Below are 26,864 nucleotides of genomic sequence, written 5' to 3'. Positions count from 1 at the left end.
AAGAGAGACATTAAATTGAGACCTGAACCATTTCAGGAGTCCTGTTGGGCCCAGTGGTCTATTTGCCCAATGGGACAAGCAGATTTTAAACCTGTTTGTTTGATAAATTTAAGCACAACTTCTTGGAGATCAATTCTTTCCTATTAAACCTATACAATGACCCTTAAGATTCTGCCTTATCTGTTGTCTCAGCCGCTCATTCTGGGTGGTATTAAAAGTATGTAGGAAATCATTACACATTTCCTTTTTATTTTTAAAGTGCATTTGTTAATTTTGATAAGGTTAAAAAAAAATACCTGTTCGTGATTTGTCAGGCGTTCAGTCTCTAAATCTGAAAATCTTCCTTAACCGCAAAGGACCTCATGGATGAATATTCTCCTTCCCTTTCCTCTATGAGAGTTTACATTAGCTTCACGCTTCATAGATGACCATACGTTAGTGGGGTTTTAGCGTGACTTTTTAACATTTCAGTTTCTCTTTGGAGGTAAATTCTCACTAAACATTAAAACAGAACATAGTATTAGAATTTAAAAATCTCTCTTGCAGATCTAGAAATTGTTCACTACTGTTCAAAAAAGAAAGAAATGGGGAATGGAACGGTGACGATCCATCTGCACAGAAATAATTCATGTAGAGGATAGATAGGCCCCATTGCAAGGAGGGATTTGGAGCACCCAGGAAGGAGTCAGGTGATAGTTTTATTTTACTTTTCTTAACAAGTATCACTGAATTGATCGTACAGCATCAAGGTTAAACTATATCAACATCTTAGATTTTAAATGCTCTATTTAAGGGAAACGTATAGATTTTAAATGCTCTATTTAAGGGAAAAGTATTTTCCTACATTGATTTACCACCATTACCTTGAGACTGATTTATACCTCTTTTGAATTCTCATGTATTAAAGCAGAAATACAGAATAACATTATTTCAAATTTGAGGAACAATTCAATTCTATTGACCGATCATAATGTGTTTCATCACTGGGTATTTCATTAAAAGATAAAGCAATATCTGACATACAATTAAGAATGTTAGTTCTACAGTCTATGGAGAGAGAATTATCTTAATTGACAATGCATGTTGTGCTTCTATGAGAAAAGTAGAATTGAGTTCAAAATAACTTGCAGTAGAGAAATGTAGATTGGAAGTTTCTGAGAGAAAAGAGTCAAGTTTAGATGGTAGCCTGTTTCAGGCCAAAAGTCACCTATTGAAAGAACATCAGTGTGAGATCTGGGAACCATGATAAAGTACAGTTTATTTGCTTGTTTGTTTTGTGTTAATTTGGTTTGTTTTGTGATATAACCAACTTCATCACTCAAAATCTAGAAAGTCAATAATTTGGCAGTTGCAATCCTAGTATATTAAGTACCACACTGTGAGCTGAGGACTACGTGGACAAGGCACCAGGCAGACACAGGTGCACATGAAGGCATCTCCTAAAATGCAAAGTCTACCCAGGCATTTAAAGGAAAGCAGGGCAGAGCCAGATAAAGGCTGAGGTCCCACTCATTATTTAACTTGTAAAATTCTCTTAAAATCAGGAGACTCTCCAGTGAACTATCCCTTTTGAAAACAGTACAGATCTTCCTCAACTTACGATAGGGTTACATCTCAATATTACATCCCAGTAAACCCATTGTAAGTTGAAAATATCATAGATCGAAATGGACTTAATTCACTTACCTATACAGAACATCGTAGTTTAACCTAGCCTACCTTCGACATGTTCAGAATACTTACATTAGCCTACAGTTGGGCAAAATCATCTAACACAAAGCCTGTTTTATAATAATGTGTTGAATACCTGATGTCGTTTATCAAATACTGTACTGGAAGTAAAAAACAGAATAGTTGTCTGTCTCCAGAATAGTTGTCTGTGTCTACAAGCATGTTGGCTGTTTCCCCTTGTGACCTTGGGTTGACTGGAAGCTGTGGCTGCAGTTGCCCAGCATCACGAGAGAGGATCAGGCCACCTATCACCAGCCTGGGGAAAAGATCAAAACTCAAAACTTGAAGTATGTTTTCTACTTTGCTTTTGCACCATCATAAAGTCAAAATATTATAAGTCAAATCATCATAAGTTGGGGGCCATCTGTAGTTGTCGTAGTCCGTCAGGCTGTTACAACAAAATACCGTAGACTGGGGGCTTATAAACAGGAGAAATCTATTTCTCACTTTTCTGGAGGCTAGAAATCCAGGATCAAGGTGACAGCGGATTCAGTATCTGGGAAGATCCTCTTCTTGGTACATAGATGGCCGTCTTCATGCTGTGTCCTCACATGGCAGAAGGGGTGAGGGAATTCTCTGAGGTCTCTTTCATAAGGGCACTAATCCCATTCATGAAGGCTCCACCCTCTGAACTAGTCACCTCCCAAAGGTCCCACCTCCTAACACCATGACAATGGGGATTGGGTTTCGACATATGAATTTTGTGGGGACACAAGCATTCAGTCTGTAGTTACAGCAGCTATCCTTTTGCTTTCCAGCCTCTACCTCTGCTCAACTGTGCTTCATCTCTAATCACTACTACAATCTTGCAAAATGGTATCATTCTCATTTCCCACCCATGCAAACTGAGGCTACTATCAGCCAGGTGACTTGATCAATCCCCAGTGCTCCATGCTGGAAATTAATCACATTTTTGTTTTGTTTGATCCACAGCCCAGTGCTTTTTTGACCCTACACTATGTACAGTGTTCTTCCAATTTATCTCTTCAGAGTGGATTGACATTGAATGACTTTATTACCATCAGAGCAAGAATTTCTCAGTTGGTGAACCTATTACAGTCCTAGAATTAACTAAAAAACCCTCCCCTGGATACAATAGCTAAGGAAACAACATTGACCTCACATGTAAGCAGTTCCAGGTCTGACTAACCACAGCCTTGCCTTATCCTGAATTATGACCCACTTCTAGAAAGGCAGAGATGCCAGTGTGTGAAGGAGGATCAAATAGGAGAAAAATTAGCTTCAAAGAGAGCAGGGAATATGTGGTAGTAAATTTTTATTTCATTTTTTATTGTTTTTTATTTATTGAAGCATGGTTGATTTACAATGTGTTAATTTATGATGTACAGCAAAGTGATTCAGTTATATATATTATTTTTCATATTCTTTCTCATATGGTTTATCACAGAATATTGAATGTAGTTCCCTTTGCTGTACAGTGGGACCTTGTTGTTTATCCATTCTTTTTGTTTTAAATTTATTTATTTATTTTTGGCTGCCTTCTGTCTTCATTGCAGTGGCTTCTCTTGTTGCGGAGCACAGGCTCCAGTAGTTGTGGCACGTGGGCTCAGTAGTTGTGGCTTGCAGGCTGTAAAAGCACAGGCTCTGTAGTTGTGGCACACTGGCTTAGTTGCTCCGCGGCATGTGGGACCTTCCTGGACCAGGGATCGAAGCTGTGTCCCCTGCCTTGGCAGGCAGATTCTTAACCACTGCGCCACCAGGGAAGTCCCATATCCATTCTATATGTAATAGTTTGCATCTTCGAACCCCAAACTCCCAATCCACTCCTCCCCCACCCTCCTCCCCCTTGGCAACCACAAGTCTGTTCTCTATGTCTGTGAGTCTGTTTCTGTTTCATGGATGTGTTCATTTGTGTCATATTTTAGATTCCACATACAAGTGATATCGTATAGTATTTGTCTTTCTCTGTCTGACTTACTTCACTTAGTATGATAACCTCTAGTTCCATCCATGTTGCTGAAATGGCATCATTTCATTCTTTTTTATGGCTGAGTAATATTCCATATATATACCACATCATCTTTTTCCATTCATCTGTCAAGGGACATTTAGGTTGTTTCCATGTCTTGGCTATTGTGAATAGTGCTGCTGTGAACACTGGGGTGCATGTATCTTTTTGAATTATAGTTTTGTCTGGTTAAATGCACAGAAGTGGGATTGCTGGATCATATGGTAATACTAATTTTAGTTTTTTGAGGAACCTCCATACTGTTTTCCATAGTGGCTGCACCGATTTACATTCGAAGCAGGGAATATTTAAATTAGTCTTAGGAGCTGTTGCCAATCAGACTGCTCTATAGGACGGGGATGATAAAATCCCTTTTCTTGGAATTAGAATGATAACACTGCACTCTGAATGTTCTAGGTAATCACTTGGCTGGAGAATATAAGGAAGGTTCCTTCTAGTACCACTACTTTATATTTTTACAGATTCTTTCCACATGAGTGTGCACATAGATTTATAACTCATAATTTACACCACCACCACCATTGTTTCCCACACATATACCCCAACTCACCCACATGCCTCCATAACTGAATACTGAGTGCCAGACAGTCTTGTAGGAATGGGGTTATAAACAAGGCCGACAACGCCCTCACTCTTGGAAGGTTTACGTATTTGTTACAGAGACAGGTAGACAATGAGTAAAGAAGCAAACAAGATATTTTCACAAAATGATAAATGCCATCTGGAAACACAACAGGGCATGGGACAGTGAGCACTGATGGAGAGGGGCTACTGACCAGGACATGAGTGTCTGGGAAGAGCCCCCTGCACTGTGACCCACTGGAGGAGAGGTCAGATCCAGGGAGATCTTCGGGAAGAACATTTAGGGTAGATGGATTAGCACATGCAAAGGCCCTGAGGTCGGGACAGTCTTGGTGTGCTTGGGAAAGGGAAAGACGTTAAGCAGACCAAGTCTGCACATGGCTATAATGACAAACTTTAGTGCAATGATGAAAGATTGTACTCCATATTTACATAGTCCAGTGAAATCCCCTCTCTCTTTTATAAGTGATAGAATTGGGTATTGATGGTTCATTGATGGTTCATCTGTAGTGTAAGGGCTACCTGCATGGCCTTGCTCATGGGCGGTGAAGTCATTAGGGAAGAACTAATTTTTTGGCCCCATCTCAGGGACTAAGGCTTATGTGCCTCCGGCTTTTCTATTTTTCTTCTTTGCTCACATTGTGAGTAATCTCCCGTAAGTGTTTGAGATTAAAACTGAACCAGGCAGCCTCTGGCTGTCAGCTACAGTAGCTGATACAGTTGCTGCTCTTGGTACACTGAGAAATAGAATGCTCTTACAACTTCCTTTAGGGCATGCAGTTCCTGGAAAATGCCTGAAGACTGTAATTTTGAAACACCTCAATCAAAGTCCTAGGAAGGGCATTTTACCTCATGATCCTTCTACAATTAATCCTTTCCCAAATAATGCAGACCCTGAAATAGCCAATGAAACCGTAGAAGATGAGGATGCCCGGAAGCTCAGCTCCTGGGCACCACTGCCGGATCGAATCTCAAGAGACAGAGTTTTGGGTGAAGTAGGAGAGCTTTACTACTTTGCCAGGCAAAGGGGGCCACAGCAGGCTCCTGCCTCGAAAAGCTCTGTATCCCCAGCCCAGAGGATTTGATGAGGACTTCATGACCGTGGTTCAAGGGCAGGGTCTCTCACAAGATCAGGGTGTGAGCAGAGCCTGTACCCCTGAATCTCATCTCAGGTAATGTGTCTCCTAATCTTGATGGGTTTCTCTGGTCCCTTTAGTCTCGCCTCAGGTGGTTTCTTGGCTGCTCCTCCCTTAATTAGCAGCTGTTCAAATCCTCCCTTTGGAACTCAGGGAATGCTTGGAGTCTTGCCGACACGAAATGGGGGACAAAAGGGCCTCCTTGGCTGGGAGCCCCACAGGCCCCGCTTGGTTTCACTAATGCAGAGCAGAGTTTAATGCATATTTGATTTGTTTACCGCTTCAAAAAAGTACTTATCTGATCAGAGAGACTTCTGCTGCCGTGAGTGAAATGTGAGGCCTCCTGATATTGGAAATTCTAATAAGCGTGTCATCATATTCCTTAGTCATGAAGGAAAATTAAAAATGCAAGTGAGGATCACAGTGCACCATTCGCTTTTACTTTTGAGTTACTGCATTGTCACCCATCCAATAGGAGAAGGGAATTTCCAGTCTTGCAGCAAATCTACAGGTGTAGAGTATATTTCCACACAAATTCCAAAATAAGAGAAGCTTTCGAGGTCAATAATCTGGTTGTAAGAAAGTAATGAAAGTTGTATTTGCATAGAAACTTACATAATATATGAAAAATGTAAATTTTTATTTTTTGCAGAATGGATGAAGGGAATGAATGGAGACAGCCACCAAGTATGATAAATATGAAAACAAAACAAAACAAACAAACAGAGAAACTTCCTGAATTGCCTCGTTTTCAAAATGAACCAGTGTGGTTATCTGAGCCTGTTGCAGACAGGACATAAACCTGTTTATTTTCAATGTCCGTCTCCAAGGAGAGACAGGGTTGTGATGATAATACAGCTTTTGTTCACACTCTATACACACAAGTTTATTTACTCTTTTAAATGATATCAGGCCAGAGAGTTAGAAGGCAACTATATATTTCTCAAATGTTGTCATCTCCAGATTATTCTTCTGCGGTCCTGGCAATCATTTGTCACGTGACCTGTTTCCTTGTTGCTAGAATTCAGGACAGAGTGTCCTTTCCTTGTATGGCTCTCTTCACATACTGAATATTCTAGACCATGACTTTCTGGAGTCACTGAACCAAATCACAGTTTAAAACATCCCAGATGGGGGCTTCCCTGGTGGCTCAGTGGTTGGGAATCCGCCTGCCAATGCAGGGGACACAGGTTTGAGCCCTGGTTGGGTAAGATCCCACATGCCGCGGAGCAACTAAGCCCGTGAGCCACAACTACTGAGCCCACGTACCACAACTACTGAAGCCTGTGCACCACAACTACTGAAGGCCACATGCCTAGAGCCCGTGCTCTGCAACAAGAGGAGCCACCGAATGAGAAGCCTGCACACCTCACCTCAACGAAGACCCAGTGCAGCCAAAAAAATAATAATGATAATAATAAAATAAAATAAATAAATTTATTAAAAAAAAAAATCCCAGATGGCAAAATGTTTGCTCTCAGAAAGGAGTTTTACACAGCAAAGGCACTACCTTATCACAAATCTTCATCTGAATACATATCCCAACAGCTAGCAAAACTGTTACGAATACTATAATGTAACTATAATTATATGATAATAAATAAATAATTATTATAACAGCTTGCAAAAGCTAAGCTACTTCCTACCTTAAAGGCTGCACAAGAATTAAACAAGTTAGTAGGTGTCAGATGCTTGCATATGAGTTTACAAATATTATGTCGTCTACCTCTGTTACTTTCCAGGAATGGGTCAGCAGGTCCAGTTTGAGGGAAACAGCAATTTCAGCAGCTTGTGGAGTCAGGAAGGCATTTGTGTATATGTACATTCATTCATCAAATGCTTACAATGAATCAGGATGAATCACAGATGAATCACCTCAGCGAATACTCTCTTGTAGGAAGTGAAAGGTGTGTGCTGAACCGTAGCACAGTTCAGAGAGTAGGATCTGGGTGAGGCACAGACCCAAGTGTGGTGACCCTTCAGAGCAGAGGGGCCGTTGCGTCTCAGGAGTGACCAGGGCAGGATGCCGTTTGCTCAGTTGAGTGTTTCCAAGACTGACTTTCAACGCAGGGAACTGTCCTAGAGCACGTTAGCCCTGCCTTTCCCAGAAGGGGTTCCCCAGCCTCCAGCGCTGCACCTCATCTGACCAGCATGAGCTACACTGCTCTCAGGACTTGGGATTTTTGTTTTGTTTTGTTTTGTTTTGCGGTACGCGGCCCTCTCACTGTTGTGGCCTCTCCCGCTGCGGAGCACAGGCTCCGGATGTGCAGGCTCAGCGGTCATGGCTCACGGGCCCAGCTGATCCGTGGCATGTGGGATCCTCCCGGACCAGGGCACAAACCCGTGTCCCCTGCATCGGCAGGTGGACTGTCAACCACTGTGCCACCAGGGAAGCCCAGGACTTGGGATTTTTCCTGCAGTCTCCTTGTTGAGGCCCAGGCGATCTTATGTAGCTTCTCAGAATAAACAACAACGTCAACAACCAACCAACGGACTGATGAAGCAAGACATACTATGCCTAGTTCTTACTGTCTCCTGTTCAGTCCATAGGACTGGCAAATATAGAGTCACCCCAAAACAAATTGCTCACATATTATACATCAGGTAATATGACACCATTAAAGTGTAGATTGGAAAAAACATTCAATAATAATAATTCAGTAATAATAAAAAACATTCAACAATAATTATTGTTGGTAACGGGATGGTGAGTGACTTAAATATATACTGATATATATATATATATTTTTTGAAATATTATTGAAATATAGTTGATTTACAATGTGTTAGTGTCAATGTACAGCAAAGTAATTCCATTATACATATATATATATATTTTTACATTCTCTTCCATTATTGGTTATTATTTATAACCTATAATTATAGGTATTATGGGTATTATATGTATAGGTGTAGATACATATATACTTGCCTTTTTTCCTGTTGACACTGATATTTGATTTCAAGGTAAATTCTAGCATTAGTACCTTAAGGACAGTTTCTTAAAGAATAGTATTAACTGAGTTTTCCATCCTATAACAAACAACATAATTTTCCTTAAGAGATTAAAATTATCACTGCAACATTGCTGACTATTTCATTGCCCTTAGGAAATATAATTTACAAATGTACTTACAATAGATTTCTATTATACAATATATAAATGTATGATTACATTTACAATATTTAAAAGTTTGTCCATTAACATTGTTTTTCAGTTAAAATAATCTGCTTATTTGAGGTTGTTTAAGGCCAACATTGAAATCAAGCATAGATGTCAGCAATTTAAAAAGAAAAGATTTGTAGAATATTTGAGAGTTCTCTGTAGCAGGCAAGTGCCCACTGGAGTATAAGAACCAAGGTGGAAAATCATATAAGGAAGATAGGATGAAAACTCTTCTGGGAACCCACAACCTTGGTGTTTGTGGATGGTGGGACAATTGGCAAGTCCCATACTCTATCTTTATGTGAAAGTGCATATAAATTCTGAAAATGTATACATATGACATATATAATCTGTGTACCTTCATCCGTGGCTTTATTTTATTCAGTGAAAAGTATGTCTTTCCATTGAAGCAATCTTTATGGCAGGTAGACATTAACATGATACCTGTATTAGTTCTGGTACCAGTTGAAGAATGTACGCTATACTTATTTACATTTGTTAATTATAATGACTTTCCATCCTCGGATTTCCATTTGGAGAATAATTTTAGTTTAATTATCCATTGTGGCAGCCATTATTTTTATGGGTATGTAGGATGCATGACCCTTAGTTAGATCCCAAAGATGCTGAGATCCACAGCTCTAAAGCAATTGTTATAAGGAGGTGTCCTTCAATTCAATACTAGTATGGATTTTAAATTAATGCCACTTACTCTGAAGAACTCTAGTCGATACCATTGTAGTACTATTGCTTAGACAAATAATTATTTTCATCAGGCTCTTTTTTTTTAAGTAAAAGTCGAGATATTTACATGGTTCGGGAGATATTGACTAAATTGCAGGCAAATTCGAAGTTCCCTCGTAGCATCAAAAGTTGTGTGCAGTGCACAGGGAGATCAGCTCAGTGCTTTGTGACCACCTAGAGGGGTGGGATAGGGAGGGTGGGAGGGAGACACAAGAGGGAGGAGATATGGGGATATATGTATACGTATAGCTGATTCACTTTGTTATAAAGCAGAAACTGACACACCATCGTAAAGCAATTATACTCCAATAGAGATGTTAAAAAAAAAAAAAGTTGTGTGGAATGAACAAAAGTTACAAAATGGGGTTGTTACTTCCACAAAGAAAGACCAAATAAATCGGGTTCTTTTGTTTTTGTTTTTGTTTTTTATTTTAGCACAAAATGCTATTCCCTTACACCTCCAGGATAGGCCCTGGCCCGGGGTGGGTGTGCGGGGTAGTAGCCAGGGCTGGAGATTTTATGATCCCTTTGTCTCTTTCCAATTTTAGAAAAATCCCCTCTGATTCTAAATCTCCAGCTACCTCTAGTTATTGTTTTTCTATTGTGTTGCCTTTTTCTTGTTGATCTGTGCGGTTTATTCATTAGATGGTGAATAGGTCATTGGATGAATATATGGATTGGAAATACATCCTATTTAAAAAAACTTTTTTTGGATTTCCTTCTCACGTTTTCCTTTTATGATTATTACTTTTTGTGTGCTATTTAAGAAATCCTAGCCTACCACACCATTATGAAGATTCTTTTTTTTTTACATTTCTTTTGGAAGCATTACTGTTTCACAGTTTACATTTAGATCTGTAACCCATTTGGGACCAATGTTTGTGTGTATTGTGGGGTGGGGATCAAGACTTATTTCTCACGTTTGGTTGTCCAATTGGCCCAGCACCATCTACTGAAAAGACCATCTTTCCCCACAAGCCCTGCAGTACCACTTTTGTCATAAATCTAGTGTCTGTATCTCTGTGGGTTTGGGGACTTTCTGTTTTGTTCCACTGGCTCTTTATCTTGGTTGGCACAATTAAACACCGTTCAGATTATTGTAGCTTTATGATAAAACGTGACATTAAGTAGCATAAGATCTCTGGTATCGTCTTGGAAACTCTCAGCCCAGACCAACTACATTAGACGTAATCTCCATCTCTTTGAAAATTCCTCAGTTGTTTGCAATGTGCAGTCAAGCTTGACAGTTACTCATCCAAGAACCTTTGAGCACTTCTCTAAGTTTGTAACGGGCCCCCTGGGAAAGTCTATCTCTGGATCCAATGTGACTCATTCTGCAAAATGCCCTGTAATAAGTGGTACCCAGGGCTTCCCTGGTGGCGCAGTGGTTGAGAGTCTGTCTGCTGATGCAGGGGACACGGGTTCGTGCCCTGGTCCGGGAGGATCCCACATGCCGCGGAGCGGCTGGGCCTGTGAGCCATGGCCGCTGAGCCTGCGTGTCTGGAGCCTGTGCTCCGCAACGGGAGAGGCCACAACAGTGAGAGGCCCGTGTACCGCAAAAAAAAAAAACACGGAAGAAAATTGGTACCCAAATGCAGCCTAAGTGTTATTCCTTGGAGAAAAATCGTAATATCCGATAATTTGGTTCACCATGATGGGTCTATAATAGTAACTACTTTCCAGCTGACACTTTTTCTATTGAATTTATTTTTCTTTCCTCCAATTTATGATCAAAGTCTTCACTTTTTGATTTACTGTGAAGCACGAATTGCTAGATAAACCAAAAAAGCTATTTTCTTTAAAGACCTTTCAAAACCCCACAGCTTTAATATCTACTTGTTACAGTGTTATTGTTAGATTTAAATTTAGTGGAAAATGGGCTTCTTATTAGTTCTTTGGTTTTAAAGTCATAAATCCCTTTCATTAATTTTTTTTTTTTTAAGATTTAGCAAACTCCCACAAGCATTTGATACCATTACTGTGAAAGATCTGAGCTCACTGTGAGCTACTATGGTGAATATTTTTTTAAGTGTAAAATGTAGTTGGAAATAATTTTGTTTGTCGCTCAACAATAGAAGCTAGGATAATACTTGTATTCAAGGGCCTCTACTAATTGCAGTAATCTGAGTGTGCCCAGATTTTTCTTAATATTCTCTCTTAATATTCTTAGTGTCAAAACATTTAAATACATCTAAACATCTTGGTGGAAATTGGCCAGATTAAGAAGGAGTGAGGGCTTCCCTGGTGGCGCAGTGGTTGAGAGTCCACCTGCCGATGCAGGGGACATGGGTTCGTGCCCCGGTCCAGGAAGATCCCACATGCCGCGGAGTGGCTGGGCCCGTGAGCCATGGCCGCTGAGCCTGCGCGTGCGGAGCCTGTGCTCCACAACGGGAGAGGCCACAACAGTGAGAGGCTCGCGTACCAGTAAAAAAAAAAATGAAGGAATGAAACACTGCAAGCCATTTGCAGAGGCTACTTAAGAGCTTACCTCAGACAAACTCAATGTTGGAACGATTTGATAGGAGTTATTTTGTTCCCTCACATGTCCATAACAGTTATGGTTAAGATGACTGAAGTGCGTTATTAGGGAAGTTCAAATAATCCACCCGTCCTGCTCTTAGCCTCTGCTCTTTTTCATCCAGTCTGGCTGAGCCATAGTCATGGAAGACACACTTTGGGGTAATGCACAGAAAACATATAAACAACTACAGGGAACAATTTAGAATGTCCCTGAAGGCTTATATAGAGGAGTAGTTATGTGGGAAGGGGAGGTGGGAGGAACAGGTGAGGAGGAAACCAGGAAGCAAGAGAAGTGGATAAAGGATGAGGAGTGGCAGAAAGGAGTTGGATTGGTGAGGTTGGGAAGGGGGGGATTTTAGGTTTGTCCAGTGGTAACAATACAATCAGTGGTCCAGGTGTGTGGCTGTTCCTAATCTCCCCGATGCTGTCCTTTTAGCAGAAGGTCCTTGCAGTCATCCCAGGGCTGCCATTGACAAAAAAAGGTCCAGTTCTTTGGAACCGCTCATGAAATCTGAGAATTGCCAGGAGAGCCCGATGTTAGAGTCCATGCCACAGCACCTTGAGGGGCTGAGGGAGCCTGGAACCAGCTCTGGGGAACACTTCCCAGCCTGCTCAGTGACTGAGGGGGCTTTGTGGTACTCACCCGCCCTTCCCATCTTTTCCCCTTCTCTTGTTGTTTGGGTCCTGCACCCAATTCCGCCGCTAGGGTAGGGTTCTGCACACCAACCAACAAGCAATACCCAGGACGCCAGGTGGGCATCCTACGATTCATCTCTTTGGATTCCACAGGTAAGGGGCCCTTCACTTCAGAGGCCAATCGAAAGCCCAGGTTCTTACCTGGACTTCCGACCCACTGGCTACAAATCAGAGGTTCCCAGGCCTCCCTCCTCGCGTTCGATTAATTTGCTACAGCAGCTCACAGAATTCAGGAAATCTGTTTATTCATTAGATTACTGGTTTATTAAAGGATAGGAATCAACAGCCAGATGAAGAGTTGCCCAGGGCAAGGCATGGGGACGGCGGGCTGAGCTTCTCTGCCTTCTCTGAGCTCGCCGGTCTCCCAGTATTTCCAGGTGCTCACCAACCTGGAAGCTCTCTGAGCCCCGTTTTTTGAGGTCTTTGATGAAGCTTCGTTACACAAGCATGACTGATCACATCATTGGCCATTGGGATTGATTCAACGTCCAGCCCCTCCCCCCTTCCCTCTAAAAGTCAGGAGGTTGAGACTGAAAGTTGCAACCCTCTAATCGCATGGTGATGTTCTCCTGGCAACCAGCCCCATCCCTAGGTGTGGTTCAAAGTTTGCTCCATTAACATAACAAAACACCACCCCCCCCTTCATTTAGGAAATTCCAAGAGATTAAGGAGCTCTGTGCCAGAGGGGACAAAACCAAATAAATATCTCTTACTTTAATCACAACATCAAATATGTAGATCTTGAACATTAGAGCTATCAAAATTCCTCCTTTCTAAGAGAAGCAAGAATAAGACGGGTGAGCAAAGTGTGGGTTACCCTACAAACCTGAGTAGGGAAACCTAAACTCACCCATTCCTGATTCTGAGCCTTTTCTTTAGAGGAGCCCATCATTTCAACAAACATCTCCCTTCTCTGATATCCAGTAAATCCCACCAGATAAACAGGAAGACATCCATAGAGGGGAGGTCCCTTATTTTGCTGTTCTGCTTGCTCCTTCATTTCTGCATAATTTAATTTCTCTTAACACCTTTTGTTTTCAACTGGGTGAGATTCCCGTGGTCTCATTTTATTCTTTGGCTTTGTGGGACTTTAACCAATGTGGGTGCAAATAGTTTGAAGTTTGGGCATGGTTTTTACCTAACTATTCTTAGTACGTACCTCAGATCGCACTCATTTAGATATATTAATATGTGTATGTATTTAGAGAGTGATTTAATGGTTTTTTATCTGTGAATTTAATTTCCCCAACAAGGATCTTGAGGGCAGTGTTTCCTCATGATATTGTGCAGGCAGTTGGCACCAACTTTGTTTCACAAATGTGGCAGTCTGATGTGGCTGAAGCTGTAAAAAAAATTTCCCCAAATTTGTAATATGAGTTCCCAAATGTTGTATATTTCCTTCTTTTTCTTCTTCTTCTTCTTCTTTTTTTTTTTTTACGGAGGAGTTATTCTCTATCTTTTAACACTGGGGAACACCACTGCAATTTATCATTCAATATTTGTGCATGAAGGATCACACAATAAGTCATTATAAAAATTGGCCAAGGAGTTCCCTGGTGGGCTAGTGGTTAGGATTCTGGGCTTTCACTCTAGTGGCTTGGCTTCAGTCCCTGGTCGGGGAAATAAGATCCTGCAAGCCACATGGTGTGGCCAAAAAACAATTACCAAAATGGTTGGAAAATTTTAAAAAGAATATACTAAAGATAGGCCAAACTTATATGCTTTTTGGTGTGTTTTCTTTTTCAGGTCAGAACTGTGGAGGCTTAGTCCAGGGTCCCAATGGCACCATTGAGAGTCCAGGGTTTCCCCATGGTTACCCAAACTATGCTAACTGCACCTGGATTATCATCACTGGAGAACGCAATCGGATACAGTTGTCATTCCACACCTTTGCTCTTGAAGAAGACTTTGATATTTTATCGGTGTATGATGGACAGCTCCAACAAGGGAATTTGAAAGTGAGGTAAAGTGTTGGCTCTTCCTATAATAGATGAGGTTTGACATACTCAGATTGTGAAACTTAATTAGGATTAACATTTGAATTTAGTTTTCAGAAAAGAACATTTTAGTCACTATAAAGAAAAATTAAAGACTGGAGCTTTGTGCACACTTTTTTCAATCCCTAAAAACGTAACTTCTTATTGAAAGCAATCACTGACTTCATTAATACATATCAAATTGTTCAAGATCTGTAAAACACTGTTGCCAAGGTAATTTAAGTTATGATACACCATTGTTTTTAAGCAACTGTGGATTTGAGAGAAAAAGCACAAAGTGAGCACAATTTAAAGAACAACAAAAGGAACCTTGATATTGTCAGAGAATATATTCAATACAAAGAACATAGGAGGTGGGTGGGGTAAAAACATGAAAGAACATTGTACTCTTTGGAGAATTTTTGGTTCACACCATCATAAAATATTCCATTCCTCATTAGCTTTCTCTTTTAATCTATGATTTTTTACCATGAAGAAAGAAAAATATTTCCTGGGATTATTTTAAGTTATATTTTTCATTTATCACCAAGAAAAAAAAAATTGTACCTGTACAGATATATTCATCTTTTTTTTTTTTAATTTTGGCAAAGGAATGAGGAATATCCCTTTCAAAGAAATTGGAATTTCTTAGCCAAACTGATGAACATATTTAAATATATACATATATGGCAAATAAGACTTTATCCTCTGGTTTTAAAATTCTACATTAGAGATTAAGTTTGTTGAATATAGGGTCTTGTAGAAAAACTGACAGTAGGCAGAAGAAATTGTGCTGCTTAGATAAATAAAATGGCATTCATGCTAATCTTAGCAGTAATATACAAAAATGATATACTTTATTTACAATTTTGTGAATTGAGAAAAATCTCTAGCTCTAAAAATGCATAATTGTATTTTTACATCTACTTAATAGATTAATAGTATATATATTAGTATATATTAGTAAGTATATAATATATTAATAAATATATAATATTAATATATATAAATATCAATATATATGAACTATATAGTCAATATGTTAAATATAGAATATGAATATATTTCAAATAGATTTTATTTGCATTTCTTTATGCATTTTCAAATATAAAATACCTTGTAGTTTTTTCTGAGTCGTCTCCAACGTTACTGTCTGTTTTTAGAAACACTTTTCCAGTTGCCCTTTCTGAGACATATTGCATACAGCTACCTCCTTTATGGATTTGTTAGGTAAACTTTCTTTCTTCCTGTCTGACATGTGTGGGCCAACATTTGGATGTTTGGACAGAGTATCTACATTTGCAGTCCTTGCTAATTTGATGCGAAATGCCTTAACCTCTTTCATGCTCTTCTAACTATTAGTTATTTACTAGCTTTTCATCCACACAAATGATTCTACTAGGGAATAGTGCTATTTTGTAATAATAGAAAGCATTGTGACAAAAAATAGAGAATCTAGTTTACTCAAATATTAAGTCATATGCCTCTGTGTTAAAAAGTAACTCTTTCTCTTTCAATGAAAGACAAATGCCTATTGCATATGAAAGTAAAAAATATTGCCCTGTGAGGAAGAGCGCTGAGCTCCCGAAAGAAAACTTTCCCAGGAGCCGTCACAAATGCAACCAGATTGATCATCTGTTGGATATGGTTTGTAATTTACTGTCCAGCTGTAAAGCACTCATGTTCTGAGGGGAAAACTACAAATGATCTTCAAATCTATTATTTTGAAATATTTTTGGTCATATTTATGTACCTTTCTAGGTTCAGGCATTATTTGGGCGGGGCGGGGGAAGAGGGGTGTTTCCAAAGTAATTAAACTCATATTGCTTATAAAATTTTAAAAAATTTCTGTCAATATTTCCATTCCCTATAACTCTGTTATAATTGCTATAATTCTATCCTATTCTAAAGGAAACCTGTTTTAAATGTTAATTTGCTCAACTACCTGTCTTTGGACAATTTAGTATTCTCTTATGTTCTTAAGTTGATATTATGATCACTTTATAGGTTAATAACTATAAAGTTTAGAAAACAGCATACCTGTCATCTTCAGTATTATAACAGGATCAGCAGTAGAAATATTAAGGTTAGAACAGTTAGACTCATTGTATTTTATCCTGAGGTACCTGTGAATAGTATATAAATTAATAGCTGTGACTCAGAAAGCTTTATCAATATTGTTGAGTTATATGTATGAATCATGATGCTTTTACTCACTTAGATTTTTTATATATTTTTTAACGCTTCATTTTTTAAAAATTCATTTATTTTATTTATTTTTTAAATTAAAAAAAATTTTTTTTTTTTGGCTGCGTTGGGTCTTCGTTGCTGCGCCTGCGTGCCAGGTGTCCTAACAAATTGGCAAAACATATCAGAAGCAGAATTCCAGTAATGACTGCCAAGCACTATAGGTCTCTACAATTATAAAATTTGAATAAAGAATGATGTGAAATAGGAAAATAAATAATGTTGTGAAATAGGAAATTTCCTCATTATTAGGGCAAATGTGTGAGCAGGTTGCAACATTTCAACATTAGGTGATGGGCAAAATCGTTATAAATAGTATTGAAATCTAATTAACAGGGTTGAGGTGGAGACTCTAATGCTGTTTGTTTCCCATTATATCTTGGAACAGTTGTTTATTTCTCAAATACAATTAACTCACAACACTTAAAGCAGCTCTGGAATTCAAACGAAGGGACTTTTGTGAGAGGATTGATGTGTGAGCTGCTGATTCACTGAGTTGTCAGGAAAGTTATCACTTAGAGCTTTCATGGTCTGTAGTTGTTTTACTTCTGTACAAACGCTGTTTTTATCAGCTCAAAATGTGCACTAACAAAAAAAAAGTTGTTTTATTAACAACTTGATCATTTTATATAAAGAAATTTCTTTTGTGTAACTACAGTAGAGAACTTTTTTTTTTTTTTTTTTGGCAGTACGCGGGCCTCTCACTGTTGTGGCCTCTCCTGTTGCGGAGCACAGGCTCCGGACGCGCAGGCTCAGCGGCCATGGCTCACGGGCCCAGCCGCTCCACGGCATGTGGGATCTTCCCGGACCGGGGCACGAACCCATGTCCCCTGCATCGGCAGGCGGACTCTCAACCACTGGGCCACCAGGGAAGCCCCAGTAGAGAACTTCTAATAAGTAACATATGATTTAGATGTAATCCCCAACTAACAAAACAGAATTTGGAGGTTAGAATTACTGATGTTTACATTGTAACTTGAAATTTAGTAAGAATATATGATTTACGCTATGTAACAAGAAATCTTTAAAGGAAACAAAAATGTACAGTGTATGTTTCATCTTGGATTATCTATACAACACAAAAGCATATATGATTTATGTCTCCATTGATAAATTAACTTTTAGTATGTAAATATTGAGCATTAAATTAAGACTTCTTGTGAGCCCAAGAGAAAATATTAAACTCAAAATTAGGAATAGAAATTTGCTCCTCCTGAGCTATCTAGAATTAAAACCCTAGTTCCTGGTTTTTTTTTTTTTTAATAAATTTATGTATTTGTTTATTTTTGGCTGTGCTGGGTCTCCGTTGCTGCACGCGGGCTTTCTCTAGTTGCGGCGAGTGGGGGCTACTCTTTGTTGCGGTGCGCGGGCTTCTCATTGTGGTGGCTTCTCTTGTTGTGGAGCACGGACTCTTGGTGTGTCGGCTTCATTAGTTGTGGTACGCGGGCTCCGTAGTTGTGGCTCGCGGGCTCCAGAGCACAGGCTCAGTCGTTGTGGCGCACGGGCTTAGTTGCTCTGCGGCATGTGGGATCCTCCCGGACCAGGGCTCGAGCCCATGTCCCCTGCATTGGCAGGTGGATTCTTAACCACTGCGCCACCAGGGAAGTCCTGCCCTCACTGTTTTTTATGAGCTGTCATATTACTGCCATTTTTTGAATCTCTGGCCATATTGACTCTGTACCTCCTCCTGATTCTCAGATCTCCACAGGAGTCTAACCCTACATGTTTTATTTTGCAACATCTCTTTGTAAACCACAACCTGCTTTGATCCTCACAGAAAACGCTCCACGAAGCCCCATTCTATGCGAGGTTACCCATGCACACAGGTTGACCAGTACATGGAGATGATAACATGCTGGGCCCAGGCTCACCCCCCTCTAATTCTGAAACATTTGCCACAGTCCTGTCCTCATTCTATGTTGCCAGTAAGATAAGCACTCTAGTCAACGTGACCCTGATATTCAAGGAACCCTACCAAGTGCAAAGTACACTTCTGGCCTTCCATCTCCTCCATATTTTCCCTGTGTGTTTCAGTCCACTCTGGTTGCTATAATAGGATAACACAGAGTGTAGGGCTTAAAATCAGTGGGGATTTATTTCCTGTAGCTCTGGAGGCTGAAAGTTCAAGTTTAAGGTGCCAGCAAATTTGGTGTCTCATGAGGGCCTGTTTCTTGGTTCATAGGGGCTGTCTGTATCTAGGCTTTCAGTGTCTTCATACGGTGCAAGGAGCAAGGGAGGTCTCCAGGGTCTCTTTTAAAAGGGTGCTAATCCCATTCATGAGGGCTACATTCTCCATAATCATGTCCCAAAGTCCCCACCTTCAAATACCACCATGTTGGGGGTGAGGACTTCAACATATGAATTTGGGAGGCCACAGACGTTCAGGCTATAGTGCTAGGGGAGTTTTCATATTTAGTTGAATGGGTCTATGAGTTATTCCTTGATCTGACCTTATAAGAGAATATAATATACTGTAATATTCTTCATCCTTCCCTCTGCCTGCCTACATTATATCCAACTTTCAAAACCCATTTCACATTATATTTATTTCAGGAACTTGGCCCTGTGCATCCCAAGTTAAAAAACAACCTCACCAAAAAAAGTTATTTATTTATTTTTCTGAACTCCTTTAGCACTTGTAACTAACATAGATCTTGAATCAAGCACTTCTTTGAAATCACAGTCTCTGAAGTTGCCTTTTGTTGAAGGTTGTATATCTTTGTGTTCTAGTATGACAAATAGAACATACATCCTCCAAGTCCAAGAAATGTGCCACGACTGTCTTCTCTGGTGATGACATGTATGACTTTAAGATAGTCAATAAATCTTTATGGAATGATTTTTTTTTTTTTTTTTTTTTTTTTGCGGTACTAGGGCCTCTCACTGTTGTGGCCTCTCCCGTTGCGGAGCACAGGCTCCGGACGCGCAGGCTCAGCAGCCATGGCTCACGGGCCCAGCCGCTCCGCAGCATGTGGGATCTTCCCAGACCAGGGCACGAACCCGCGTCCCCTGCATCGGCAGGTGGGCTGTCAACCACTGCGCCACCAGGGAAGCCCGTATGGAATGATTTTGATTTAAGCTATTCCTGATTCAGGACCACTCCTCTCTGTGTTCTCTGTGTATAAGCCAGCATGACTTAATATAACTCTCTCCTCTAGGTGAGCGTGAGAGACTTTTATATCCTGTAGATGTTCTCTAAATATGAAGTCGTGTTTTTTTGATTTGTCCCCAAATCAAAAATAATTGAAGTTGACATCAATTTCCAACTGTGATAACATTATAATATCAAACTTGGAAAATAAATCCCATTATAACCTCAAAAAGTAAATAAAAATGAACCTATGAAGGAAAATTGTACCATGCAAATGTGGAAAATCAGTATATATATCCCATAATTATTGTAAAATACAAGTCCTAGGAAGATAGCTTTGGCAGTTATCTTGGCTTTATCTTCCTCTAACTTTTACAGGATTACCCCTAAATTTCTACAGTGATGGCAATGAAGAGGTAAGAGATGAATGTTATAGAGCTGTTAAAATCAGTAAATCATGAATAAGTGATGCTAAAATATCAGTTTTTTCCATTTTTTGAAAAAATGTGTTTGAATGTGTTAACCAAGAAATTTGTATAATATTAACTATATCTGGTGATGTTTAGAACTTGAGAGCTTTTAAGGGCTAGGAAGGGGTTTCCGTTGCATTTGGATTAGACTAGAGGCCTGGCAGCGTCTAAATTCTGCCGTACTGTCCCCCATTGCCATTATGAGGTTCTGAGGGAACCGTTCACAGATACATAGTCAGATAAAAATCAAAGCATCATTTTATTTTTAGCTTGGCTGGTGACTCATGCCCCATTTAAGACTCTGAAAAACATAGGATGAAGTGTGTATAAAAGCTTCTGTAGGGACTGGAATATCATACTCATACCAAAGACATGTCTTGCCATCTTGTCACATTCGGCCAGCCACACTGTCAGGGAGTAGAAGGAATGACTGGCTTGATGAGACCAACACATAGTGAGGGAGGGCCCCAGAGAGGTGGGCCTTATCGCCTTCGCAAGAAGCAATAGAAGAGCCCGCCCCCCAGGGCTGAAGCCTCAGGCTGTCAAAGCCCAGTAGCCCAACCAATGCTTAGGGATCTGATCAAACAGGGCCTCCTGTCCTAGTGGGCACGGTGCAGAGGTGCTGAGGGAGACAGGGGCAGTGTTAGGTCGTCTCCTACAAACCTATCATGTTCCCATGAGTTTGTGCATCTGTCAGCCATGGGGATTATTCCATGTACATGTTTTAAGATGATGAAATTAAAAAAATCATTTTATTTGATACAGCTTCCAAATTTCCTTTCTCAGCATATGCTTTGAATTAGCAACTCATAGGCAAGGTTGATAATGATTGGGTAAGTCAGAGTCCACTAATTAATTTATTTTTTTTAAGTTGGTTGTCTGCAGTTGGCTAGTGTGGAAGAGAAGGCCGGTTAAATCAGAGATTCAAGGATGAGGCCTAAACATATATTTGTATTTGTATTTGTATAAATATGTACTTATCTATAATCCCCCCAGCTGATTTTAATATGGTTGAAAACTATATTTTTTTCATAAGGCTCATATTTATTAACAAAAATGATTAAGTTTCTAGTAATTAGAAATCCTGGAGATAAAATATAAAGCCTTTAAGGGAGATAGGTAGAACCATGTCTGCAAAACTGTAAGCATGTTTTAACATGTATCTGAATTCTGACCACTACCATTCATGCTGTGGTGGTGTTTTTGCCTGAGCCAAAAATGGATGGTTCATTTCAGTATCTTGGTCATTTTGAAAGTAGCAAACCATATTAATATGGGCAAAGGAGTCTTCTGAATAATCATAAATATATGTGTGAGGAAAATATTCCAAAAGCCCCCAACTCCTAGGACATTTCTCTTGCATAAATGTAGACATATGGAAAGGCATTCAGAGTTTCAAAAAGAGGATGAAAGAAAAAGAAGATTAATAAATACTTTACAACAGGACTGCATTTTCAGCAGACAAAGCTATTTTGAGGTATTGGTCATGGGAACGTGAAAGTAGACAAAACTTTATAATATAAAATCTTGTCTTTATTACTTAAAATAAATATGTTGGATCATCAATTTAAATATTAATATGCAATAATAAAAATACCAGAAAAAACTTCTTCAGTACACATAATTTAGAAGTCATGGAGAAAATGACTGAAGAATTTGACTTCTTAAAATTTAAAATCCAAAAGCCAAATGACAAATTGAGAAAAAGGATTTACAGTAGTATGAGAGACGGGAGTTATTTTCTTAATTTATAACATACACTCTCAGAACTATAAGGAATAAGATAAATCATTTAATAGAAAACCAGGTAAAAGTATGAACAAGGAGTTCAAATATAACAATCCATGGTAATAAGTGTATTTCAAGAAAATTAAAACAGGAATGCAATATATCTCACCACTCTGAATGGCAAAACTTTAAAATTTTTGATGACTCAGAGTTTTTGAGGGTATTAGACAAATGCCTTTATATCCTGTTGGTAGAATTATGAATTGCAGCAGTTATTTTTGGATAGAATTTTGAAATTTCTCTCAAATGTAAAAATTATGTACAAGCTCTTTCCTTCAGCAAGTCCAGCTAAGAATTTATTCTACAAAATTACCTTCAAATACGACAAAACACATGGAATGAAATGCTTATGGGTGCATTCTGATAGTATTAAAAACAAATTCAAGAATGTCTATCCTTCTATAGAGACTAGTTAAATAAGTTAGAGGATATATGTGTTACCATGTACCATTAAAAATAATGAATGGGATCTTTATTTGCTGATATGAAGAGATCTCTCACTATATTTTACATTTATAAATTACAGTAGTATTGGATTGTCCAATTTCACTCAATATTTTATTTTCTTGAATAAACAATATGTAATCTCATAATAAAACACATCAAATTCTGGATGATGGTGGAACCCTGGGTATGCCTTTCTTGTATATAATTGCAGCATGTTGTAGTGATTTCAAGGATGCTGTGGGAAGGAGAATAAAGGCATCTGTCCACCCTGAGGGCTCCCAGAGGGCTGCCTACCAGCCGTTGTAATTTTAGTCAAGATAAAATGCTGCCTTAATCCAGAAAAAGTATGGCTCTCTTAGTGTTCACAGCAGGCCAGGGGTAGGGGAGGTTTTGTTATTGTTACCCTTTTATTTAAGAACTGAGATATACTTGATGTACAATATTATATGAGTTTCAGGTGTATAACATAGTGATTCACAATTTTTTTTTTTTTAAATTTTATTTTATTTTTTTGCTTTATAACAAATATAATCAGTTATACATATACATATGTTTCCATATCCCCTCCCTTTTGCGTCTCCCTCCCACCCTCCCTATCCCACCCCTCCAGGCGGTCACAAAGCACCAAGCTGATCTCCCTGTGCTATGCGGCTGCTTCCCACTAGCTATCTACCTTACGTTTGGCAGTGTATATATGTCCATGCCGCTCTCTCACTTTGTCACAGCTTGCCCTTCCCCCTCCCCATATCCTCAAGTCCATTCTCTAGTAGGTCTGTGTCTTTATTCCTGTCTTACCCCTATGTTCTTCATGACATTTTTTTTTTCTTAAATTCCATATATATGTGTTAGCATACAGTATTTGTCTTTCTCTTTCTGACTTACTTCACTCTGTATGACAGACTCTAGGTCTATCCACCTCATTACAAATAGCTCAATTTCATTTCTTTTTATGGCTGAGTAATATTCCATTGTATATATGTGCCACATCTTCTTTATCCATTCATCCGATGATGGACACTTAGGTTGTTTCCATCTCCGGGCTATTGTAAATAGGGCTGCTATGAACATTTTGGTACATGTCTCTTTTTGAATTATGGTTTTCTCAGGGTATATGCCCAGTAGTGGGATTGCTGGGTCATATGGTAGGTCTATTTGTAGTTTTTTAAGGAACCTCCATACCGTTCTCCATAGCGGCTGTACCAATTCACATTCCCACCAGCAGTGCAAGAGTGTTCCCTTTTTTCCACACCCTCTCCAGCATTTATTGTTTCTAGATTTTTTGATGATGGCCATTCTGACTGGTGTGAGATGATATCTCGTTGTAGTTTTGATTTGCATTTCTCTAATGAGTAAAGATGTTGAGCATCCTTTCATGTGTTTGTTGGCAGTCTGTATATCTTCTGTGGAGAAATGTCTATTTAGGTCTTCTGCCCATTTTTGGATTGGGTTGTTTGTTTTTTTGTTCTTGAGCTGCATGAGCTGCTTATAAATTTTGGAGATTAATCCTTTGTCAGTTGCTTCATTTGCAAATATTTTCTCCCATTCTGAGGGTTGTCTTTTGGTCTTGTTTATGGTTTCCTTTGCTGTGCAAAAGCTTTTAAGTTTCATTAGGTCCCATGTGTTTATTTTTGTCTTTATTTCCATTTCTCTAGGAGGTGGGTCAAAAAGGATCTTGCTGTGATTTATGTCATAGAGTGTTCTGCCTATGTTTTCCTCTAAGAGTTTGATAGTGTCTGGCCTTACATTTAGGTCTTTAATCCATTTTGAGCTTATTTTTGTGTATGGTGTTAGGGAATGATCTAATCTCATACTTTTACATGTCCCTATCCAGTTTTCCCAGCACCACTTATTGAAGAGACTGTCCTTTCTCCACTGTACATTCCTGCCTCCTTTATCAAAGATAAGGTGACCATATGTGTGTGGGTTTATCTCTGGGCTTTCTATCCTGTTCCATTGATCTATCTTTCTGTTTTTGTGCCAGTACCATACTGTCTTGATTACTGTAGCTTTGTAGTATAGTCTGAAGTCAGGGAGCCTGATTCCTCCAGCTCCATTTTTCGTTCTCAAGATTGCTTTGGCTATTCGGGGTCTTTTGTGTTTCCATACAAATTGTGAAATTGTTTGTTCTAGTTCTGTGAAAAATGCCAGTGGTAGTTTGATAGGGATTGCATTGAACCTGTAGATTGCTTTGGGTAGTAGAGTCATTTTCACAATGTTGATTCTTCCAATCCAAGAACATGGTATATCTCTCCATCTATTTGTATCATCTTTAATTTCTTTCATCAGTGTCTTATAATTTTCTGCATACAGGTCTTTTGTCTCCTTAGGTAGGTTTATTCCTAGATATTTTATTCTTTTTGTTGCAATGGTAAATGGGAGTGTTTCCTTGATTTCACTTTCAGATTTTTCATCATCAGTATATAGGAATGCCAGAGATTTCTGTGCATTAATTTTGTATCCTGCAACTTTACCAAATTCATTGATTAACTCTAGTAGTTTTCTGGTAGCATCTTTAGGATTCTCTATGTATAGTATCATGTCATCTGCAAACAGTGACAGCTTTACTTCTTCTTTTCCAATTTGGGTTCCTTTTATTTCCTTTTCTTCTCTGATTGCTGTGGCTAAAACTTCCAAAACTAGGTTGAATAAGAGTGGTGAAAGTGGGCAACCTTGTCTAGTTCCTGATCTTAGTGGAAATGGTTTCAGTTTTTCACCATTGAGGACGATGCTGGCTGTGGGTTTGTCATATATGGCCTTTATTATGTTGAGGAAAGTTCCCTCTATGCCTACTTTCTGCAGGGTTTTTATCATAAATGGGTGTTGAATTTTGTCGAAAGCTTTCTCTGCATCTATTGAGATGATCATATGGTTTTTCTTCTTCAAATTGTTAATATGGTGTATCACATTGATTGATTTGCGTATATTGAAGAATCCTTGCATTCCTGGAATAAACCCCACTTGATCATGGTGTATGATCCTTTTAATGTGCTGTTGGATTCTGTTTGCTAGTATTTTGTTGAGGATTTTTGCATCTATGTTCATCAGTGATATTGGCCTGTAGTTTTCTTTCTTTGTGACATCCTTGCCTGGTTTTGGTATCAAGGTGATGGTGGCCTCGTAGAATGAGTTTGGGAGTGTTCCTCCCTCTGCTATATTTTGGAAGAGTTTCAGAAGGATAGGTGTTAGCTCTTCTCTAAATGCTTGATAGAATTCGCCTGTGAAGCCATCTGGTCCTGGGCTTTTGTTTGTTGGAAGATTTTTTATCACAGTTTCAATTTCAGTGCTTGTGATTGGTCTGTTCATATTTTCTATTTCTTCCTGATTCAGTCTTGGCAGGTTGTGCATTTCTAAGAATTTGTCCATTTCTTCCAGGTTGTCCATTTTATTGGCATAGAGTTGCTTATAGTAATCTCTCATGATCTTTTGTATTTCTGCAGTGTCAGTTGTTACTTCTCCTTTTTCATTTCTAATTCTATTGATTTGAGTCTTCTCCCTTTTTTTCTTGATGAGTCTGGCTAATGGTTTATCAATTTTGTTTATCTTCTCAAAGAACCAGCTTTTAGTTTTATTGATCTTTGCTATCGTTTCCTTCATTTCTTTTTCATTTATTTCTGATCTGATTTTTATGATTTCTTTCCTTCTGCTAACTTTGGGGGTTTTTTGTTCTTCTTTCTCTAATTGCTTTAGGTGCAAGGTTAGGTTGTTTATTCGAGATGTTTCCTGTTTCTTAAGGTGGGATTGTATTGCTATAAACTTCCCTCTTAGAACTGCTTTTGCTGCATCCCATAGGTTTTGGGTCGTCGTGTCTCCATTGTCATTTGTTTCTAGGTATTTTTTAATTTCCTCTTTGATTTCTTCAGTGATCACTTCGTTATTAAGTAGTGTATTGTTTAGCCTCCATGTGTTTGTATTTTTTACAGCTCTTTTCCTGTAATTGATATCTAGTCTCATAGCATTGTGGTCGGAAAAGATACTTGATACAATTTCAATTTTCTTAAATTTACCAAGGCTTGATTTGTGACCCAAGATATGATCTATCCTGGAGAATGTTCCATGAGCACTTGAGAAAAATGTGTATTCTGTTGTTTTTGGATGGAATGTCCTATAAATATCAATTAAGTCCATCTTGTTTAATGTATCATTTAAAGCTTGTGTTTCCTTATTTATTTTCATTTTGGATGATCTGTCCATTGGTGAAAGTGGGGTGTTAAAGTCCCCTACTATGAGTGTGTTACTGTCGATTTCTCCTTTTATGGCTGTTAGTATTTGCCTTATGTATT

At 38.9% G+C, this 26,864-nt stretch overlaps 1 protein-coding gene across 1 annotated transcript in view; it reads left to right on the top strand.

Moving 5' to 3' along the window:
* Positions 1-26,864, top strand: part of CSMD1 (CUB and Sushi multiple domains 1) — a gene marked incomplete at its 3' end in the record, with an annotated part of 1,728,858 nt that overhangs the window by 311,722 nt on the left and 1,390,272 nt on the right. Inside the window, exon 2 of the mRNA XM_082608811.1 lies at positions 14,312-14,528. Coding sequence (XP_082464937.1) covers positions 14,312-14,528 — 217 coding nt within the window. The remainder of the gene's footprint in view (positions 1-14,311; positions 14,529-26,864) is intronic.

This window comes from Mesoplodon mirus, assembly GCF_964341445.2.
Source record: "Mesoplodon mirus genome assembly, chromosome: 20".
Classification (NCBI taxonomy): Eukaryota; Metazoa; Chordata; class Mammalia; order Artiodactyla; family Ziphiidae; genus Mesoplodon; species Mesoplodon mirus.
Note: the sequence above shows the minus strand (reverse complement) of the source record. Positions and strands in the feature narration are given on the sequence as shown.